This window comes from Sus scrofa, chromosome 1 (assembly GCF_054392235.1).
Source record: "Sus scrofa isolate SSC_HxYL_T2T_F1_AM1 chromosome 1, Sscrofa_HxYL_maternal_Yorkshire_Landrace_v2.0, whole genome shotgun sequence".
NCBI lineage: Eukaryota > Metazoa > Chordata > Mammalia > Artiodactyla > Suidae > Sus > Sus scrofa.
This window is the reverse complement of record NC_139383.1, coordinates 123,848,040-123,866,998: the sequence shown is the minus strand read 5'-3', so window position 1 is coordinate 123,866,998 and position 18,959 is coordinate 123,848,040. Positions and strand designations below refer to the sequence as shown.

The following is an 18,959-nucleotide window of genomic DNA, read 5'->3' as shown; positions in this document are numbered from 1 at the left end:
AAGGTCCTAGAAACTTTCAGAGAAAAATAAACAGGGTATATACAGAGGAAAGGATATCATATCAACATCACAGTTCTTTTTTTTTTTTGGTCTTTTCTAGGGCCACACCCATGGCATATGGAGGTTCCCAGGCTAGGGGTCTAATTGGAGCTGTAGCCGCCGGCCTACAGCAGAGTCACAGCAACACGGGATCCGAGCCACTTCTGCGACCTACACCACAGCTCATGGCAACTCCAGATCCTTAACCCACTGAGCAAGGCAGGGATGGAACCTGCAACCTCATGGTTCCTAGTCGGATTCGTCAGCCACTGTGCCACGACGGGAACTCCAGTTCTTTTTTTTTTTTTTTTTTTTTTTTTTTTTGTGCTTTTTAGGGCTGCACTTATGGGATATGGAGGTTCCCAGGCTAGGAGTTGAGTCGGAGCTACAGCTGCCAGCCTACACCACAGATACTTCATATCTGAGCCACATCTGTGATCTACACTACAGCTCATGGCAGCACCATACCCTTAACCCACTGAGCGAGGCCAGGGATTGAACCCGAAATCTCATGGTTACCAGTCGGATTCATTTCTGCTGCACCATAGCAGGAACTCCAGCATTACAATTTTTAATACCACCCCTGGAAACTAGAAGATAACAGAGTAATACTTGAAAATCTGGGGGAAAATGATTTCTAACCTGGATTCTAAATCTAGGAAGGCTAGACTGTCGTTCAGAAATAAGCAAGAGTTCTCTTGTGGTGCAGCAGGTTAAGGATCTGGCGTTGTCACTGCAGTGACACTGCACTCCCCTCTGGTGCAGGTTCGATCCCTGGCCGGGGAACTTCTTCATGCTGCGGGCCTGGCCAAAAGGAAAAAAAGAAGGAAAGTAAGCATAGAATAAACACGGTTTTCAAAGTGCAAGAAGTTAAAAAAAAAAAATTTCCCTTGCACTTTTTCTTTAAAAGTTACTGTACCTGTGTTTCATCAGACTGATTGGGTAAACTGAGACAGAGGAAGACATGAAACTTAGGAAACAATATAACACAAAAGGAAGAGAGTCATTGAACCTTAATGTAGAGCTGGAGAATAGAAGTTTGCAGAAGGGAGGAGTTCCCGCCGTGGCGCAGTGGGTGACGAATACGACTAGGAACCATGAAGTTGCGGGTTCAATCCCTGGCCTTGCTCAGTGGGTTAAGGATCCGGCATTGCCATGAGCTGTGGTGTAGGTCACAGACGCGGCTCGGATTCCCGTGTTGCTGTGGCTCTGGCGTAGGCCAGTGGCTACAGGTCGTATTAGACCCCTAGCCTAGCCTGGGAACCTCCTCCATATGCTGCGGGAGAGACCCAAGAAATGGCAAAAAGACCAAAAAAAAAAAAAAAAAAAAAAAAAAAAGGTTGCAGAAGGGAAGTCACCATTGGAAAAAAATCACCAAAATATCTGATATTTTCATCATCTGGAAATTAAACTGGTAAGCATCTAACAGAATGTGATACAGCTGATGAAGAGATTTAAGCTTAGGTATATAGAAAACAAGACAAGTAAATACAGCAATTACTACCTCTAGGAAAGTTACAATTATGGAAGAAAGATGACCAGAGTTTACAATTTGGCTTTTTAGAGGATAATATTTATATAATCACAATAATGTAAACACAGTTGGCCCATAGTTTTACTATTGGAAAGCTAGCACAATGAGAACTTCACATGTATATGTGTGTCATCTACCATATATAAAAATCACAAATTAAGACATTGCAGCTAGGCATATTACTTAAAAACATGGGGATAAATACTAGAAGGAATGCCTACACTTTGTAGGTTTCTTCTGAGGAATGTGGTTGGAATTGGGGACAAGAGGTTGGAAGGTATAGGTTTTCATTGTATCTTGTAAATCTTGTTTTATTTTGATTAAAAATTTAAAAATGTTAGTATAACTGAAAATAAAAGTAGCTATTATGAAATAATTGGAATTGGTGGGATGATGAATCTTGCAGAAAATGGCCCTCTTCAAGTTGTTCCTATCTGTAAAATCAGAGGTGATAATGTCTAATTTCTTTTTTTTCCCCCTGCCTTTTCAGTGCTGTACCCACAGCATATGGAAGTTGTCAGGCTACAGGTCAAGTCAGAGCTGCATCCACTGGCCTACATTACAAACAGCAACACAGGATCCGAGCTGTGTCTGCAACCCATATCATAGCCCATGGCAATGCTGGATCCTTAACCTACTGGGCGAGGCCAAGGATCGAACCTGTGTCCTCATGGATACTAGTTGGGTTCATTACTGCTGAGCCATGATGGGAACTCCTAACATGTTTTATATTTAAAAGATAATCACCAAGAAAACTGATAGCACCTAAGCCAATAATAGGAAATGAATGTATCTAGGAAGGCCCAAGACAAATCAGACAGACAAATTCAGTAAGAGGAACTGGAGCTGAACTGAATAATTGGTAAGGTCATATTAATAGATCTATTTTGAATGCCATTCCTTAAAATAGAGACTACAAGCAGCACCCAGTTAAACTTTGACAAAAATTATCCATATATCTGCCCACAAAGGAAACCTCAATATATTTAAAAAGAAATAATAGTGACCTCATTTTCTGACTATAACACAATGCAAATAGAAAATAACAACATACAGAAGTAAAGAACCTCCAAACCAAAACAACAGAGCAAGCATACTGCACATGAAAATACTTTCTCAGGGAATTCCCTGGTGGCTCAGTGGGTTAAGGATCTGACAGTAGGTGGTTCGGGGTGCTGCTGTAGCCTGGGTTTGATCCCTGACCCTGTGACTTCTGCATGCTTCAGGTGTGGCCAAAAAAAACTTTCCCCTGAACAATCCTGAGTCAAGAATTCAAAACCACAGATTGAAACTAGAAAATAATAGAAACATTTCTGTGGTGGAGACTGTTGGCTGCCTTCCCAATGTCCATTTTCTTTTCTCTTTTTCCTAATAGAATATTGATTTTGAGGGAGTTCCCATGGTGGTGCAGCCGAAACAAACCTGACTAGTATCCATGAGGATTCGGTTTGATTCCTGGCCTTGCTCGCTGGGTCAAAGATGCAGCATTGCCATGAGCTCTGGTGTGGGTCACAGATAATGGCTTGGATCCAGCGTGGCTGTGGCTGTGGTGTAGCCTGGCTGCAGTAGCTCTGATTCGATCCCTAGCCTTGGAACTTCCATATGCTGCAGGTGGGGCCATAAAGAGCAAAAAAAACCCCAAAAAACAAAAACCAAAAAACCTTGATTTTGAGAGTGTCAGTGACCAGCTAAAACCCCCTTCTTTCCTAACCTTTTCTTTCAGCAAGGATGGCCATAAGTTTAAATTCATACCAGTAGGATGAAAGGGATTGGTGGGTCTGGGTGGGGCTTCCAAGAAAGCACCTTAAAAACGTTGGCCCAATCTGAAAAGGAATGGATGTAGGTATATGTATAACTGATTTACTTTGGTGTATACCTGAAATTAACACATCTTTGTAAGTCAGCTATATTCCAATAAAATTTTAAAAATATATGGAGGGAGTTCCCATTGGCTCAACAGGTTAAGAATCTGAGGATATGGTATGGTATCCATGAGGATACGGATCCAATCCCTGGCCTTGCTCAGTGGGTTGGAGGATTCAGTGTTGCTGTGAGCTGTGGTGTAGGTCACAGACACAGCTTGGATCTGGCGTTGCTATAGCTGTGGCATAGGCTAGCAGCTGCAGCTCCGATTGGACCCCTAGCCTGGGAACTTCCCTATGCCACAGATGTGACCTTAAAAAAGCTAAAAAAAAAAAACAAAAACAAACAAAACCAAAAAAACTGAAATGTACATTAAAAAAAAAGGTTGACCTATTAGGCCTAATAAACCTGATGTATGTCATGCTGGATCAGCTATCTTGTAATCATAAGGTGTCTAATACATGCTAAAGGTAGTAGAGTAGAAAGATAAAAGAGGTGTTCCTCAAAAATACCCTGGCATCTTTTCTAACTCTGGACTTCCTATCTCTGGGGGAATTTTTTTTTTTTCTTTATAGAGCCATACTGTGTCATAAGAAAGTTCCCGGGCTAGGGGTCAAATTGCAGCTGCTGGCCTACACCACTGCTCACAGCAACGCTGGATTCCCAACCCACTGAGTGAGGCCAGGGATCAAACCCACATCCTTATGGATACTAGTCAGATTCGTTTCCACTGCACCACAACAGGAACTCCCTAGTTGGGTTCTCAACCCAGTGAGCCACGATGGGACCTCCCTGGGGGAAAATTTTTGGGTCCGTTCATTAGTAGGAACCAACAAATTCCCGACACAGTCACATAGCACAATTTATGGACTAAAATTAAAGAATGAAAATAAACAAGTGAAGCATGAATGAAATTTGAAATGTAATAAAGGAAAGCAGAAGGAAATAATGATCAAACTAGAACTCAATAAGAATTTTAAAAATAGAAATGATTGATAAATTGTTGTTACCCTAAAGAACTAGCTCAATTAAAAAAGTATGTAGATGTATGTTTTACCTGCATAATCAAGAAATAGGTGAAGAGACAATAGCCAGGACATGGAAACAACCCAAATGTCCATCAACAGATGATTGGATTCAGAAGATGTGGTATATATACACAATGGAATACTACTCAGCCATAAAAAAGAATGACATAATGCCATTTGCAGCAACATGGATGGAACTAGAGACTCTCATACTGAGTGAAATGAGCCAGAAAGACAAAGACAAATACCATATGATAGCACTTATAACTGGAATCTAATATCCAGCACAAACGAACATCTCCTCAGAAAAGAAAATCATGGACTTGGAAAATAGACTTGTGGCTGCCTGATGGGAGAGGGAGGGAGTGGGAGGGATCGGGAGCTTGGGCTTATCAGACACAACTTAGAATAGATTTACAAGGAGATCCTGCTGAGTAGCATTGAGAACTTTGTCTAGATACTCATGTTGCAACAGAACAAAGGGTGGGGGAAAAAAATGTATATAACTTCATCCCCTTGCTGTACAGTGGGAAAAAAAAATAGGTGAAAAGAGCACAAATAAAACTAGATAATGAGAAATAGATGTAGAGGAGATGAAATGATTTATGCTTTGCAAAACTTTGTGTAAATAAATGTGAAAATATTTTCTTGGAAAATATGCTACCAGATTGATTCCAGAAGAGAAAGAACACTCAAAAAGGCCACTGACAGAGAAATGAGATAGCTGTTTTCTGTGACCAGTTGTGTCTTTGGTTCCTGCATCTCTATGGCTGTTGGAGTTTTTCTAAGTGACAGAAGTACGTTTTTGGTCAGAGTGTGGGTGGTTTGGGTGTCCTGCCTGGTGAGGTGCGTGCAGTTTCTGACAAGGATGACCACACACCAGAAAGGTGAAGGTAGTGATTCTTATCATTAGGCTCTGTCACAAAAAGCCCCAAGTCTTCAGTTTTTCAGTGGCATTTTCCAGATCCTTATGTTACTTGGACTTTTTTGGTTTAAAAAAGATTGAAAATTATTACATTATTTGCTTTTTAGGGCTGCACCTGCGGCATGTGGAGGTTCCCAGGCTAGGGGTCGAATAGGAGCTGTAGCTACCAGCCTACACCAGAGCCACAGCAACATGGGATCCGAGCCGCATCTTTGACCTGCACCATAGCTCACAGCAGCTCTGGATTCTTAACCCATTGAGTGAGGCCAGGGATCAAACCCGCAACCTCATGGTTCCTAGTCAGATTTGTTTCTGCTGCACCACGACAGGAACTCCGAAAATTATTTTTAATCGTTGACTCTCATTGTCACTCTCACAAACAACTGCTGCCTTAAAGTAAAAATTTTACACAGTGTATCCAAATAAATAATGATAAAAATTTCAAAACAGGGTTGCACATAAACAAGCCTGACAGAGTTGTTTTGACAGGAAATTTAACAGTATAGGAAAAAAGAAAAATGGTGAACATCAGAAAGCCTTAGCTCTTCATTAATTCATGGAAAAGTACCTTGTTCTCAAATGCTGGTAACTGGAACATCGTACTGGTTAAAAATAAATAGTATAAAGTGTGAGGAAACCAACTAAGGAAAAAACAAGGCAACCAGCACAGCCCGTCAGCTAGAAACAGAATAATTAAGCTCTGCAAAAGGTGTCAGGTCAGCTGCCAGTTATCTACCCTAAGGCCAGGGTTCAAGCCCAGTGTTGACAAACACCCTGGTCACGTGGACCCATGGGCATCCAGAAAGGCCTGTTTGGACGAGCAATTGGCTCTGAAGTGTCCTTGCTGTTTGAAGTGTTTTGTTTTTCTTGAACTTTGACACTTTCCCTCATAATCCTCATTTAAACAGATGTAATTCTAACTTAATGCCCTCTTTTTACCCCATCTTTCCTTGGTAGTGGGAACAGTGAACCATGGAGCTGTATTTTGGTGAATATCAACATGTGCAGCAGGAATACGGCGTCCATCTGAGACTTGCAAGTGATGAAAGCAAAAAACCAAGGAATTCCCAGCACGCTAAGACAGGCTCCTACGGGGTCAGTATTCGGGTACAGGGGATCGACGGCCACCCCTACATAGTCCTCAATAACACAGAGCGGTGTCTGGCAGGCGCATCTCTTTCCGAAAACGGGCCTTCATTTCCACCTCCAATGATAAACAACCTGCCTCTCCATTCCAACAACGGGTCTGTGCTGGAGGAGAACAGTGCAGAAGAACTGCAGCTCCCAGAAAACCCATACGCCCAACCCAGCCCAGTAAGAAACCTGAAACAATCCTCTCTCTTGGAGGGCAAGAATGGAGTTCTGGAACGCAAAGAGCAGCTAGTGAAGCCCTCTCCGGTGCTAAACTTTCAGAGGCATCCAGAGCTTTTACAGCCCTATGATCCTGAAAAGAATGAGTGGCACTTACAAAATCACCAGCCTCCTGAGAGTAGTTGGCTAAAAGCTTTAACGGAAGAAGGGACCAACAATAAAAAGGCTTGGACTTGCTTGTCCAAACCTAGCCGGCTGCAGCCGACCAGCCCTCCCTTGGAAGACCCAGCCAAATCCAGCGTGACGGCCATTCGACTGTGCAGCTCTGTGGTCATCGATGACCCCAAGAAGCAGACCTCGGTGTGCGTGAATGTGCAGAGCTGCAGCAAGGAGGTAGAGGAGGCCCTTTCCCCTGGCGGGAGGCCTCTACCCACCCACGGCCCGCACACCCACCCGGAAGCCAAGAAAACCAGGCCTGACGTGCTCCCCTTCCGGCGCCAGGACTCGGCAGGACCCGTCCTGGATGGAGCCCGGTCCCGGAGATCGTCCTCCTCATCCACAACTCCCACTTCGGCCAACTCTTTGTACAGATTTTTACTCGACGATCAGGAATGTGCCATCCATGCCGACAATGTGAATCGTCATGAAAACAGAAGGTATATCCCCTTCTTGCCCGGAACTGGGCGGGATATTGATACGGGGTCGATTCCTGGTGTCGATCAGTTGATTGAAAAATTTGACCAAAAATCTGGGCTGCAGAGAAGAGGCAGGTCTGGGAAGCGAAACAGGATCAACCCAGAAGACCGGAAGAGGTCCCGCAGCGTGGATAGTGCCTTTCCTTTCGGTCTCCAAGGGAACTCAGAGTACCTCAGTGAATTCAGCCGGAACCTGGGCAAGTCCACCGAGCACCTGTTGCGCCCTTCGCAAGTGTGTCCTCCCAGGGCGCAGGCGCAGGAGCAGCGGGGGAAGCAGGGTATGGGCCGCGCCTTCGCTCGGCTGCAGGGGGCCCAGCCCGGGCTGTCCCCACAGAACAAAGATGGACAAGTTCCAGAAAACAGAGGTGGTCCGGAAAGTCCGACTGTGCGCACATCCTCCCTCCCAGCACAGAATAAGAAGGAGGAGGAAATCAAAACAGCCACTGCCACGTTGATGTTACAGAATCGGCCGCTGGCAACTTCCCCTGATTCAGGTACCAAGAGGATTTCGGTGAAGACATTTACTTCTGCCTCAAATACTCAGGTAATACGAGTGGGAGTCTTTTTTATCCTTCTCAGAGATCTACATTCTGGCGGTAGAAATACCTCTTCTCCCTCTTGAATCAGTAATTGCCCCTCCAATATATTTTTTAGAGTTTTCCCCTTTAGATTATGACCCACACTGCCAATGCTTTGGTTTTCTAACTACCATTGGATTCCCACTGCGTTTTTGTTTGTAAAGTAACTTGTCGAACACTGTAAAGAGGCTTGATTTTTCTCTTTGTGTATGTGTGAAATCTGAATGTATGCAAAATTTGTTTCCAAAATGAAGAGGCTTCATGCTTAAGTTTGCTAGCTGTATTAATTTTTCTCTTGACATTGAGTGACTGGGTTAATTCCTGTTCTGAGAAATTAGGTTAATCCTAATTTAGGTTTATCCTGAAGTGATGGAATTTATTTAAGTGGTACGTTTAGTGTTTTGGTAGTAACAATAAAAAATAATGATGATGATAACCATGATAATAAGGCTGGTAAGTGCCAGGTGCTATTTGTTATATATTGTAGGATCGCACCAACCCTATGAAGGTAGGTGCTGTTAACCTCTATTTCTAGGCAAGCAAATTGAGGTGATGAAAAGTTAAGCAACTTGCCCAAGGTTGCAGAGGTACTAAGTGGTGGAACCAGTTGTAATGAGCATCCTTACCTGAGGAATGGTTTTTTGAAAGTAGAAATGTGTTTGGAAGCTTCTGCTGTAGAGTTTTGTCTTCTTGCTGAAAACATCATCCTGTGATCTAATAACAGACATTGTGTTCCAGGCCACACCGGATCTGTTAAAAGGTCAGCAAGAGCTCACTCAGCAAACCAATGAGGAGACGGCCAAGCAGATACTTTACAATTACCTCAAAGAAGGGTTAGTGATTTTCCTTCAAGGAACAAAGTATTGTCCTTTCTGGTGGGCCTCTGAATTTTCTTTGCTGAGACCTTGGGTTTTGCCCTTCCTTTTTGCCCTGTGTGAGCCACTTCAGGGTTCAGACTCCATGGCTGGAGTTTTCATAACAGCGTTTAAGTTTCAGGTGGAGGGAGGTGAAGAGCAGGGGAAGCAAGTATAGGAAAGGCCATCATTCTTGAAAAGTTAAAAATGGTATGTTTCTAAAATGACACTTTACTGTTGCAGAAACAAATTCAAAGATACGAAGAAGGTGGACTCTTCAGTTTTCAGTTGAGTCTGCCATCACCTTGAATGTGCCCATGTGCACACAGGCGTAATCCATCGCCTCTTGTTAGAAGTTAGAAATGAAACATCCTTCTCCCCTCCCCAGAGTTGACCTTGGCCAGGAGCCCCTGCTTCCATTATTTTTAAAGCTCGTATGAGTCATTTAAAAGCTGTAGTTTCCACTTACTTATCTGGGAGGTTTGAGTTTGAATAATCTGGTTTTCAGTCCCTTCTGAGATTGCAACTGAGCTGGAATTCTAGGCCAGGAATTTGAAGTTTCTGTTTCAGTTCTCTCATCAGATATGATTAAAAAGAAAAAAAGCTTTGTCGTTTGACATGACTGAAAGTCACTTGGCAAATACTCATTGGTATCAAAACACTTCATAGTTTTGTATTGTGCCTTAAGATAGTCTGTCAGTAATGCAGAGCTGACCAAATGGTTCAAAATATAAGATGGGGGCTCTTTTGGGAAAAAAATTCATAAAGAGATTCTTTCAACTAACAAGCCATTATTAGTGTCTTTCCATGAAGAGTAGAAGAACTTTTAGCATTTAAAATACTTTTTCTACCTTCTTTTATTTTTTTGGCTTACGATTTATTGAGAGATTGATAACACAGACTTTAGTGAGAGGCACTTATTTAAGGAAACTTATTTTAAATTTTTTTCCCTAAGTGCCAGGTATGTGTGATAGAAGGTATGGAAGACATTAATAGAACTTTATATGACCCTTGCTTGTGAAAGTTTAGGCAAAGGACTGCCTTGTTGACAACTTTGGCTTGAGGGATGTATTTTTTTAAACATAAACTAAAACAAGTTAACATCACTATGGATCACTCCTAATGTGACACACCTTCCGGAGAAGTTCCTTGTTGGAGTGAATTAATACAAGTCATTTGAATCAAGCAAACAGCGAATTACTTAATTGTCATTGGATGTCTTCTCCATGCTTATTTAGAATGTTCTTGGAACCCTTCTTCCAAATCAAATGGTAACATAGAACAATTAATTTGGAGAAAAATACATCATCCGTCCTGCTCTCCTTTCTCTGGTTGTGTCCACAGCCTTAATTAATTCATGCCTCTTGCAATTTATCCTTTTAAAGGGCTTGCTGTTTGTGCATCCTGGCATGTAAAATCGTCTGAGATCAATGGTCGTGCCATCATTGTTTTTTTTTTTTTTTTTTTTTTTTTTTGCTGCCTTTCTTCCAGAAGCACCGATAATGATGATGCTACTAAGAGGAAGGTCAACTTGGTCTTTGAGAAAATCCAGACTTTGAAGTCTCGAGCAGCAGGGAGTACACAAGGAAATAATCAAGTAAGTCAAAGCTCTGCATTTAGTACAAGGCATTTCACATGGACCATGGCAAACTGCTTTCCTTGGTTACGTTTGGTTACAGCAGTAAGTGGCAAGTTTCCTGAGTAGTGAGCTATATCAAAGATAGTAGAGCATGTTTTATATATTACTAATTTGCATCCTGCTTTTTTTCTGTAAAGGTTTTTAAGAAATTTTATTTTTTAATTTTTTATATGATTTTTGTCTTTTTAGGACCACACCCACGACATATGGAGGTTCCAGCTAGGTGTCCAATTGGAGCTATAGCTGCTGGGCTATAGCACAGCCACAGCAACGCCAGCTCTGAGCTGTGTCTGCGACCTTCACCATAGCTCATGGCAACACCAGATCCACTGAGTGAGTCCAGGGATTGAACCTGCAACCTCATGGTGCCTAGTTGGATTTGTTTCTGTTGTACCACGATGGGAACTTCAAGAAATTTTATTTTTAAAAATCTGTAAAATATAATGGGATGAAACAAATAGGTGGTGAAATTTAGGAAAGGAAAAGAAATGAAGCATTGGATGGAAAACCCTAGCATTATCATAGACTTTTTTTTTTTTTTTGTCGTTTTTTCTTTTTGTTCCCAGGTTAGGGGTTGAATCGGAGCTGTAGCTGCCAGCCTCTGCCACAGCCACAGCCATGCCAGATCTGAGTTGCATCTGCAACCTACACCACAGCTCATGGCAATGCCAGATTCTTAACCCACTGAGCAAGGTCAGGGATCAAGCCTTCATCCTCATGGATACTAGTTGGGTTCTTAACCTGCTGAGCCACAATGAAAACTCCTGTAGGCAGATTTAAAAGGTAGATATGAACCCAAGCTCTCAAACTTGAGAAAATAAGGAATAAGAAAACCAGAACAGAAAATACAGAAAAGAAACTGGTGGGGCAACCAGCATGGGCTGAAGAGAAAGGAAGGAGTGGAGTGGAGCCAAATTCTCTTTTAAAAAACTGCTGTGTAGTTTATTGTACTGAATTTGAGTTGGGGCTTAGAGATTGTTGTGTTAATGGGAGAGTTATCTCTTATTTGATTAACATCTACTATATGCTAGACATACCTTGTGCCCTGAATTTAAGAAAGATGACTGAAATCTTGTCTCCTAATTCTGCGCCACCTTGAACTGGGACCTGTTTCTTGCTTGGGCATCTCTTTTCTCTTCTGGGGGGAATTATGCACTGGAAGGAAGGAGAAGATACATAGAGGCAGGTAAACAGGGAGCTTGTCTATAGGTTGGTTTTCACCTTTGGAGACATAGAAATAAAGGATATTTTTGGGAATCACCCACTCTTTATTTTTTACTGTTCGGTTTTCTCACTTAGCTAATCCATGACTTCTGCTCTCAAATAAAAGCATTTATCTAATAAATATATTTTATTTTTATTTTACTTTTTGGCCACACACGCAGCATGCAGAAGTTCCTGGACCAGGGATCAAACCTGTGCCACAGCAGTGACAATGCCGGATCCTTAACCTGCTAAGCCACCAGCAAACTTCAAAAACTATATATATAAATATATTTTATTATATATTCGATATAGATTTAATTTATCCATTACACATTATGTATATTATATATTTATAAATATAAAATATATAGAATTACATAATATAATAATCAAAATATGTATGCACATACATACAATTCCCACTGGGGAACCTGTAAGTTATACACCTTGTTTATAGGCAGGCTTCACGAACTCTACACAGTTTTTAAAATTAGGTTAGGATTTTTTTTTTTTTTTTGCTAAAACTTTTAAATCCAAATGATCACCATGACTGTTGCTTTTCATTTGCCTGCGTATTCTTCTGAAAAATGCACCCTTCGGTCCTGATGTTAGGATTGTCATTGCAGTCCCAGACTAGGGGTATCCAGCCCAAACTAGGGAAGTTGGGTAGCCCTTCTCAAGTCGATAACACTTCATGATGTCTCAAAAGATCATAGAATTCTCCCAGAGAAGGAAAGGTGGGGCATTCAAGGTAGAGGGAAAGCACAAACAAACATAAAACATAAAGAGGTGTGTGTTTGCCATGTTTAGGGAACTGGAGGTAACTCATTGTAGCTGCAGCAGGGAGCCAGGATGTGGGGACCGGGCATCGGATAGGCAGGACCTTGTAAATCAAGTAAGTTTCCATTTCAGGCTGATGGTGATGGGCTGATGGACTTTAAACAACAATGAATAATGCTGTATTCATAAAAATTCATTCCTTTGTAGCTTTTGGAACCAGGTAAGATTAGAGGAGAGGAGTCCAGTTATGAAGCTGCTGCTTCTTAATCAGGCCCAGAGATAATGAGAAGATGCACTTAGGCTCTTAGACGTCTGGCTCTGATCACAATGCCGTGATTGCTTAATTGCCCACATTTTTCTACTCCCCTTCTCTCTCATTTTATAAATCTGATTATTTGCTGGCACAGGTTTTGGAGTTTTATATTTTGGTATCAGGGAAGTGATTTCTAGCAAGAGAACCCTCTCCCTTATGGACTAAGACGGTATTGGCAAGCAGCAAAGCAGGCAGTTTTTGTCTGGGAAAGAAAAATTATGATTTCCCTCACTGGGTCAGATTTATGTTTCTAAAATGGATTGTTCTTATTTTGCCTAATAAAATTGGAGGTCCTGTGTTTTTGTCGACTCTTAGTTTCTATCTAGTCTGTTTCATAGGAGTGGATGTGGAAATACCTGATTCTAAGTTCATGCATGACTCACACCTGGATTCAGGTGCATGAGAGCCAAAAAACTGCCTTTTTTGGTTTTAATTCCTGTTTTTATCTTTTCCCCTCCCCTATTTGTGGTTTTCTAACCACTTTGCTGTAGGATTTTAGCGACATCCTTTTGAGAGTGTTACCCTATTGTTAGATCCATTCAAGGCAGAAATGAGATCCCATTAATATTCAACTAGGCTCCTCTTCATTTTGAAAATGTAACATCTAAAAGAACGAAGTCCTGGAGTTCCCTGGTGGCTCAGTGGGTTGAGGATCCCACATTGGTGACACTGCTGTGGTTCAGGTTACTGCTGTGGTTGGGGTTCAATGCCTGGTGCAGGAACTTCTGCATGCCATGGGTGCAGCCAAAAAAAAAAAAAACAAACAAACAAAAAACACACAACAGTAAAAGAAGAATGCCAATTTAGTCAATATACATTTATTTACTGGTTGCATATAGCATATAGGTGTTTGTAGAGAACAAAGGATAAAAACTTCATTGGCAGTTATGGAGCCATAACCCCCAGTGCCATGAGAGTTCTGTAACAGGTATATGTACAAAGGGCCTTGAGAACACAGAGACATGGGCTTTGAGTATGACTTCTTGCAGATAAATCCTCAACAAATAAGGATTCTTTTTATGTTGTTTTATTGGGGATATAACTTACATACACTAAATTGCACAAATCTTAACTGTATAGTTCATTGAATTTTTTTAAAGGCATGCACTCATGCAAACACCCCCTACATCAATAAACAACACACCCATCACCCCGGAAGTTTTCCTTGTGCCCCTTCCCAATCATTTACACCACCTCCTTTTGGAGGTAATCATATTCTGGCTTCTATTACACAAATTAGTTTTGCTTTACTTGAGTTTTATATAAATAAAATTTTGCAATATAATTAATTAATTTATTTATCTTTTTAGGGCCAAACCTGTGGCATGTGGAGTTTCCCAGGCTAGGGGTCTAATTGGAGCTATTGCTTCTGGCCTACGCCACAGCCACAGCAGTGCCAGATCCAAGCTGAGTCTGCAATCTACACCACAGCTCACAACAACGCCGGATCATTAACCCACTGAGTGAGGTCAGGGATCGAACCTGCAACTTCATGGTTCCTAGTCAGATTTGTTTCCGAGGCACCACAACAGGAACTCCTATTTATTTATTTATTTATTTATTTATTTTTTGTCTTTTGTCTTTTTAGGGTCACACCTGTGGCATATAAAGGTTCCCAGGCTAGGGGTCAAATCAGAGCTGTAGCTGCCAGCCTACACCACAGCCACAGCAACATGGGATCCGAGCCATGTCTTTGATCTACACCACAGCTCATGGTAATGCTGCATCCTCAACCCCCGATCTAGGCCAGGGATCAAATTCGCATCTTCATGAATCCTGGTTGGGTTCGTTAACCACTGATCCATGATGGGAACTCCAGACTTCATTTCTTCAACATTATGTCAACAAGATTCATTAATGTTTCATAAATTAGAAGGTCCTTTTTATTGAAGTTTTCCATAGTATCAATCTACTTTTGATAGACATTTCTAGTATTTGGCTACTGTGAGTAAAGATTCTGTGAACCTTCTTCTGTGTATGTGTGTGTGTGTGTGTGTGTGTATGTTTGTATTCACTCATTTGGGTGCATACCTAGATGTAAAATTACTAGATCCTAAAGTAGGCATATGTTTAGCTTTTAAATATTGCCAAACGGTTTTATAGGGTGGTTGAAACAATCAGTGCTCCCACCAGATGTATGCCAGTTCTAATGAGTGTTTCCGATCACTCAGCCTTTCCATTCTGTTCCATTGGTCTACTTTTGTCCTCTTGGGCTAATAACCATACAGTTTTAATTACTGTGTCTGTAGAATAAGCTTTGAAATCTGATAATGTACATCCTCCAACTTCGTTCTTCAAGATTATTTTGGCTGCTGTGGGTCTTTCACCTTTCCATGTTGGCATTAGACTCACTTGTCAATTTCCACCAGAAAAAAAGTTTTAGTCATATTGGACTAGTGTTGAGAGAATGCTGATGAAATATTTCCTATGACTGGGATAAGTGCTATAAAATAAAGTTCATAGGGGTCCTAATGGAGCTGGCATGATTAATTCTGCCTGCAAAATTGGGGAAAGTTCTCTGTAGGGGTTTGCATTTGAATTGGGTCTTAAGATGTTTGGTGTTATTGCTTTAATTCTATTTTGGGGTAAAGAAAATGAAAGCATCTTGAACATTTAAATTAGGATATCTTTGCAATAAATTGTAGGCTTCTAATTCTTCATCTGAAGTCAAAGATCTCTTAGAACAGAAAAATAAGTTGACCTCAGAAGTGGCTGAACTTCAGAGACAGCTTCAACTAGAAGTCAAGGTAATCTGATTTTTCTTTTATGCTATTTTTTTCATTTGTCTTGATTGGCTAATGAAATTTTTAAGTACTTTGGGATGCTCAAGTGAAGTGGAAACAGGTTATTTTTCAAAAGAACCATTCTACCCATGGCTGAGTAAACTCCTGTGTTATTTCGCTCCTGCCGTCAAAAGAACTTTTTCTTAAGTAACCAAAGCATGGAGAGTCTTTTGGCTTTGACAGAGCAGTAGAAATGCTGTTGGATTCAGGCAGGTGAATCAGAAACTGAATGTATATAAAACATCTGGACTAAGAGAAATAGCAGAATGTGTTTTAGCTGCGTTTGTGTTTCTCTTTTAGAAGTATTACAGTTCATTAAGTGTTCAGCTTTCATTCTAGTTACGAACGCCTGTGCCTTAATTACATAGTTTTGTCAAATTGTTTAATAATATAAGTGCAGAGACATGGAGTCTATCAGAGATTAGAAGGAGACTTCAGTGGGATGACATTACTGTACAGTGGAGGTACTTCAGCAACACATATCTTATTAGAATCAACAGAACATCAGAGAAGAGAGAGAGAGAATGAAAGCAAACTTAGAAGCGCTCCAAAGCCAACACAAAGGCAAGGTGGAAGAGAATGCCGAGCTGCAGCGACGGCTGGAGGAAAGTGAAGGCGAGCTCCGGAGACAGCTGGAGGAGTAAGTTCTGGCCCAAAGCCTGAGTGCTGCCTGGATTCCTGCGCCCATGGAGCTGGGTCCTTTTTGACCATTTAATACTACCCAGCTTTCCACATACTTATAGGGCAACTGACCCTTCCTTTTCTCTTTCTTTGCCTCTTTTTTCTTTTCTTTTTTTCTTAAAATGATTTGTATTCCTTTCCCTCTTATTCTTGTGAAACTATAGAACTAGTGACATGTGTAGATGGCTAAGCAGAAAGGTTGGTAATTTAAACGTGCTTTGTGCACCTCAGATGATGTTTTGTCAAGTTTCAGCCCTGGATCCCACAGCAGTTAAGTGAGAAGCAGGAAATACCAAGTGGTAATACCTAAGGACAGAGTTAACGCAGCCTGGGCCCAGTCTCCAAAAAGCCCCTGTCACCCACAGCCTCCCAGGTTCTGAATTTCATCCTGGATGGTGCTTGTCTATGTGTGCGGTGCTTATACTTCTTTTGAGTCTTCAGAGAAGGAGAATCAAGCCCAAGATGACTTTGCCATTGTGCTGCAGTCAAATCTGTGACAAAAGTTGGAAACCAAGGTCTGAAAGTGAGCATGCTGTGAAGCCTGGTGGCTGTGACAGAAGCCTTAAGGAGAGGTTAAGCAGGAGTGAAATCTAGAGGGAAATTCAAGAAAAATATAAGGTGTAGTGTTTGATTTTTGCTGTTGTGATGGGGTAATGTTTGCTTTTAAAACATTCTTAGAGATTAAATTCAAAAAAAGAATTTGGTGAGGGAAAAAAATTGAGAATTAGAGTGCAGTAAAGACTTTACAGGATGAAAAAGGTAGAATAGTTGTGAGTTTGATTGAGAGCAGAGGTTGGCAAACTTTTTCTGTCAGATAGTAAATGTTTTAAGGTTTATGGGCCATATGGTCTTCATTGGAACTATTTAGCTCTGCCATTGTATGGTGCAAACGACCAGTAACAATGCATAAAGGAATGAGCATGGCTGTGTTCCAATAAAACTTTATTTACAAAAGCAGGCAGTGGGCCAGATTGGCCCATGGGCCATAATTTGTTGACTCTCCAGGTCTAGACTACTGGGTGTGGGATGGTGAGGTAGGGAGTGGAGTGGCTTTAGTGAAACATTCATCAAAAAAGTTGTACTCGTTTTGGTAATTCCTTATCTTCTGTGTCCAAATTCTAGTACTATATGGTATGGTCTCCTCTGGGGAGGAAATGTCACTGTATAACTTTTCCCATTACATTGGTTTGAATTCTCACTTGTCTTCTTGTTGGGCAAATTAGACTGTAGACATGGATTTTTTTCCAGTGCTTTTCTGGTTTGTGATTTTTTTGTTTGGTGCATAACAGAGAATAGGAGGCTCCTTAGGGATTTTTTTTTTTTCTTTTTTCTTTTTAGGGTCTCACCTGTGGCATATAGAATTTCCCAGGCTAGAGGTCAAATCAGAGCGGCAGCTGCCAGCCTACGCCACAGCCACAGCAACACCAGATCCGAGCTGCGCCTTCAACCTACACTGCAGCTCGTGGCAACTGCCAGCTCCTTAACCCACTGAGTGAGGCCAGGGATTGAACTCATATCCTCATGGATACTAGTCAGGTCCCTAACCTGCTGATCCACAACAGGAACTCCTCCTTGGGGACTTAGATGACTCTACTTGACCATCTGAAGATCTGAAAGCAGACAGGATGAAAATAAGTAGAGCCTAGGACCATCTCTCTCATGGGCTTCCTTTCTTGCCAGGCTCTTCCAGGTGAAGATGGAACGGGAACAGCACCAGACTGAGATCCGGGATCTCCAGGACCAGCTCTCAGAAATGCATGATGAATTGGACAGTGCTAAACGATCTGAGGACAGAGAGAAGGGGGCTCTGATTGAAGTAAGTGGGGCTAGGGAGTCAGGTGACAGGGGGATGGGATGGATGGGGGAACTGGGAGCCATAATCTGTTATGTGTATTTGTTCTTCCTATGCCTATGGCTCCATTCTGCAAGAGCATCCTATGCAATTGTTTGCTTTAGGAAAATTTTCAACCATACAGAAAAGTAGAAAGAATAATGCATTAACTCCCATAGAGTTCCAGTCCAAATTCAACAGTTATCAGTATGTTGCCCTGTTTACTCCATTGTTTTCTTCTATCCATCCATTCCTCTTTTTTTTTTTATTTTCGTGTATCTATTCATCTTGGCTGTAATTTATTTTGAAATGGTTCAGTAAATACCACCTCTCACCCCTAAAATCTTCCACTTGCATTTGAAAAATAAGGGAATTTTCTTGTTACCGCAATACTATTATCATATCTAAAAAATTAATTGCTATATTGTATAATATCTGGTCCTTACTCAAAATTTGTCCTGCAGGTGTATTTTATGGTGGTTGTTTTTCTGTCAAGCCAGAATTCAGTCAAGAATCCCATGTTGCTTTTGTTATTAACACTTTCAGAGTTCATTTATCTTAGTATAGCCTCCCTTGTTCCCCCCATCTTCTACGCCCTGACGTTTTTCTCTCCTCCTACTGATCTTATGAAGAGACCAGACTGATGCCCCACATTCTGGATTTTCCTTTTTTCTTTCTTTTTCTTTTTTTCTTTCTTTCTTTTTTTTTCTTTTTTTTTTTTTTTTTGTCTTTTGTCTTTTTAGAGACATACTGGTGGCACATGGAGGTTCCCAGGCTAGGGGTCAAATCAGAGCCCACGCCACAGCCACAGCAACGTCAGATCCGAGCTACATCTGCAACCTACACCACATCTCATGGCAGCACTGGATCCTTAACCCACTGAGCGAGGCCAGGGATCG

The 18,959-nt window shown here is 41.4% G+C and overlaps 1 protein-coding gene across 12 annotated transcripts in view; it reads left to right on the top strand.

Annotated features, from left to right (window-relative positions):
• Positions 1-18,959, top strand: part of CGNL1 (cingulin like 1) — a 204,447-nt gene that overhangs the window by 87,866 nt on the left and 97,622 nt on the right. For 7 of the 12 annotated variants that reach the window (XM_084969071.1, XM_084969092.1, XM_021094676.2 and 4 more), the window contains exons 2-7: positions 6,347-7,939; positions 8,712-8,806; positions 10,322-10,424; positions 15,411-15,512; positions 16,040-16,188; positions 17,910-18,045. In XM_084969071.1, the coding sequence (XP_084825197.1) occupies positions 6,362-7,939; positions 8,712-8,806; positions 10,322-10,424; positions 15,411-15,512; positions 16,040-16,188; positions 17,910-18,045 (2,163 nt within the window). In that variant the 5' untranslated portion in view covers positions 6,347-6,361. Of the gene's footprint in view, positions 1-6,346; positions 7,940-8,711; positions 8,807-10,318; positions 10,425-15,410; positions 15,513-16,039; positions 16,189-17,909; positions 18,046-18,959 lie in introns of all 12 variants that reach the window. The other 5 variants (XM_021094667.2, XM_021094685.2, XM_021094658.2 and 2 more) reach the window with 1 other exon arrangement.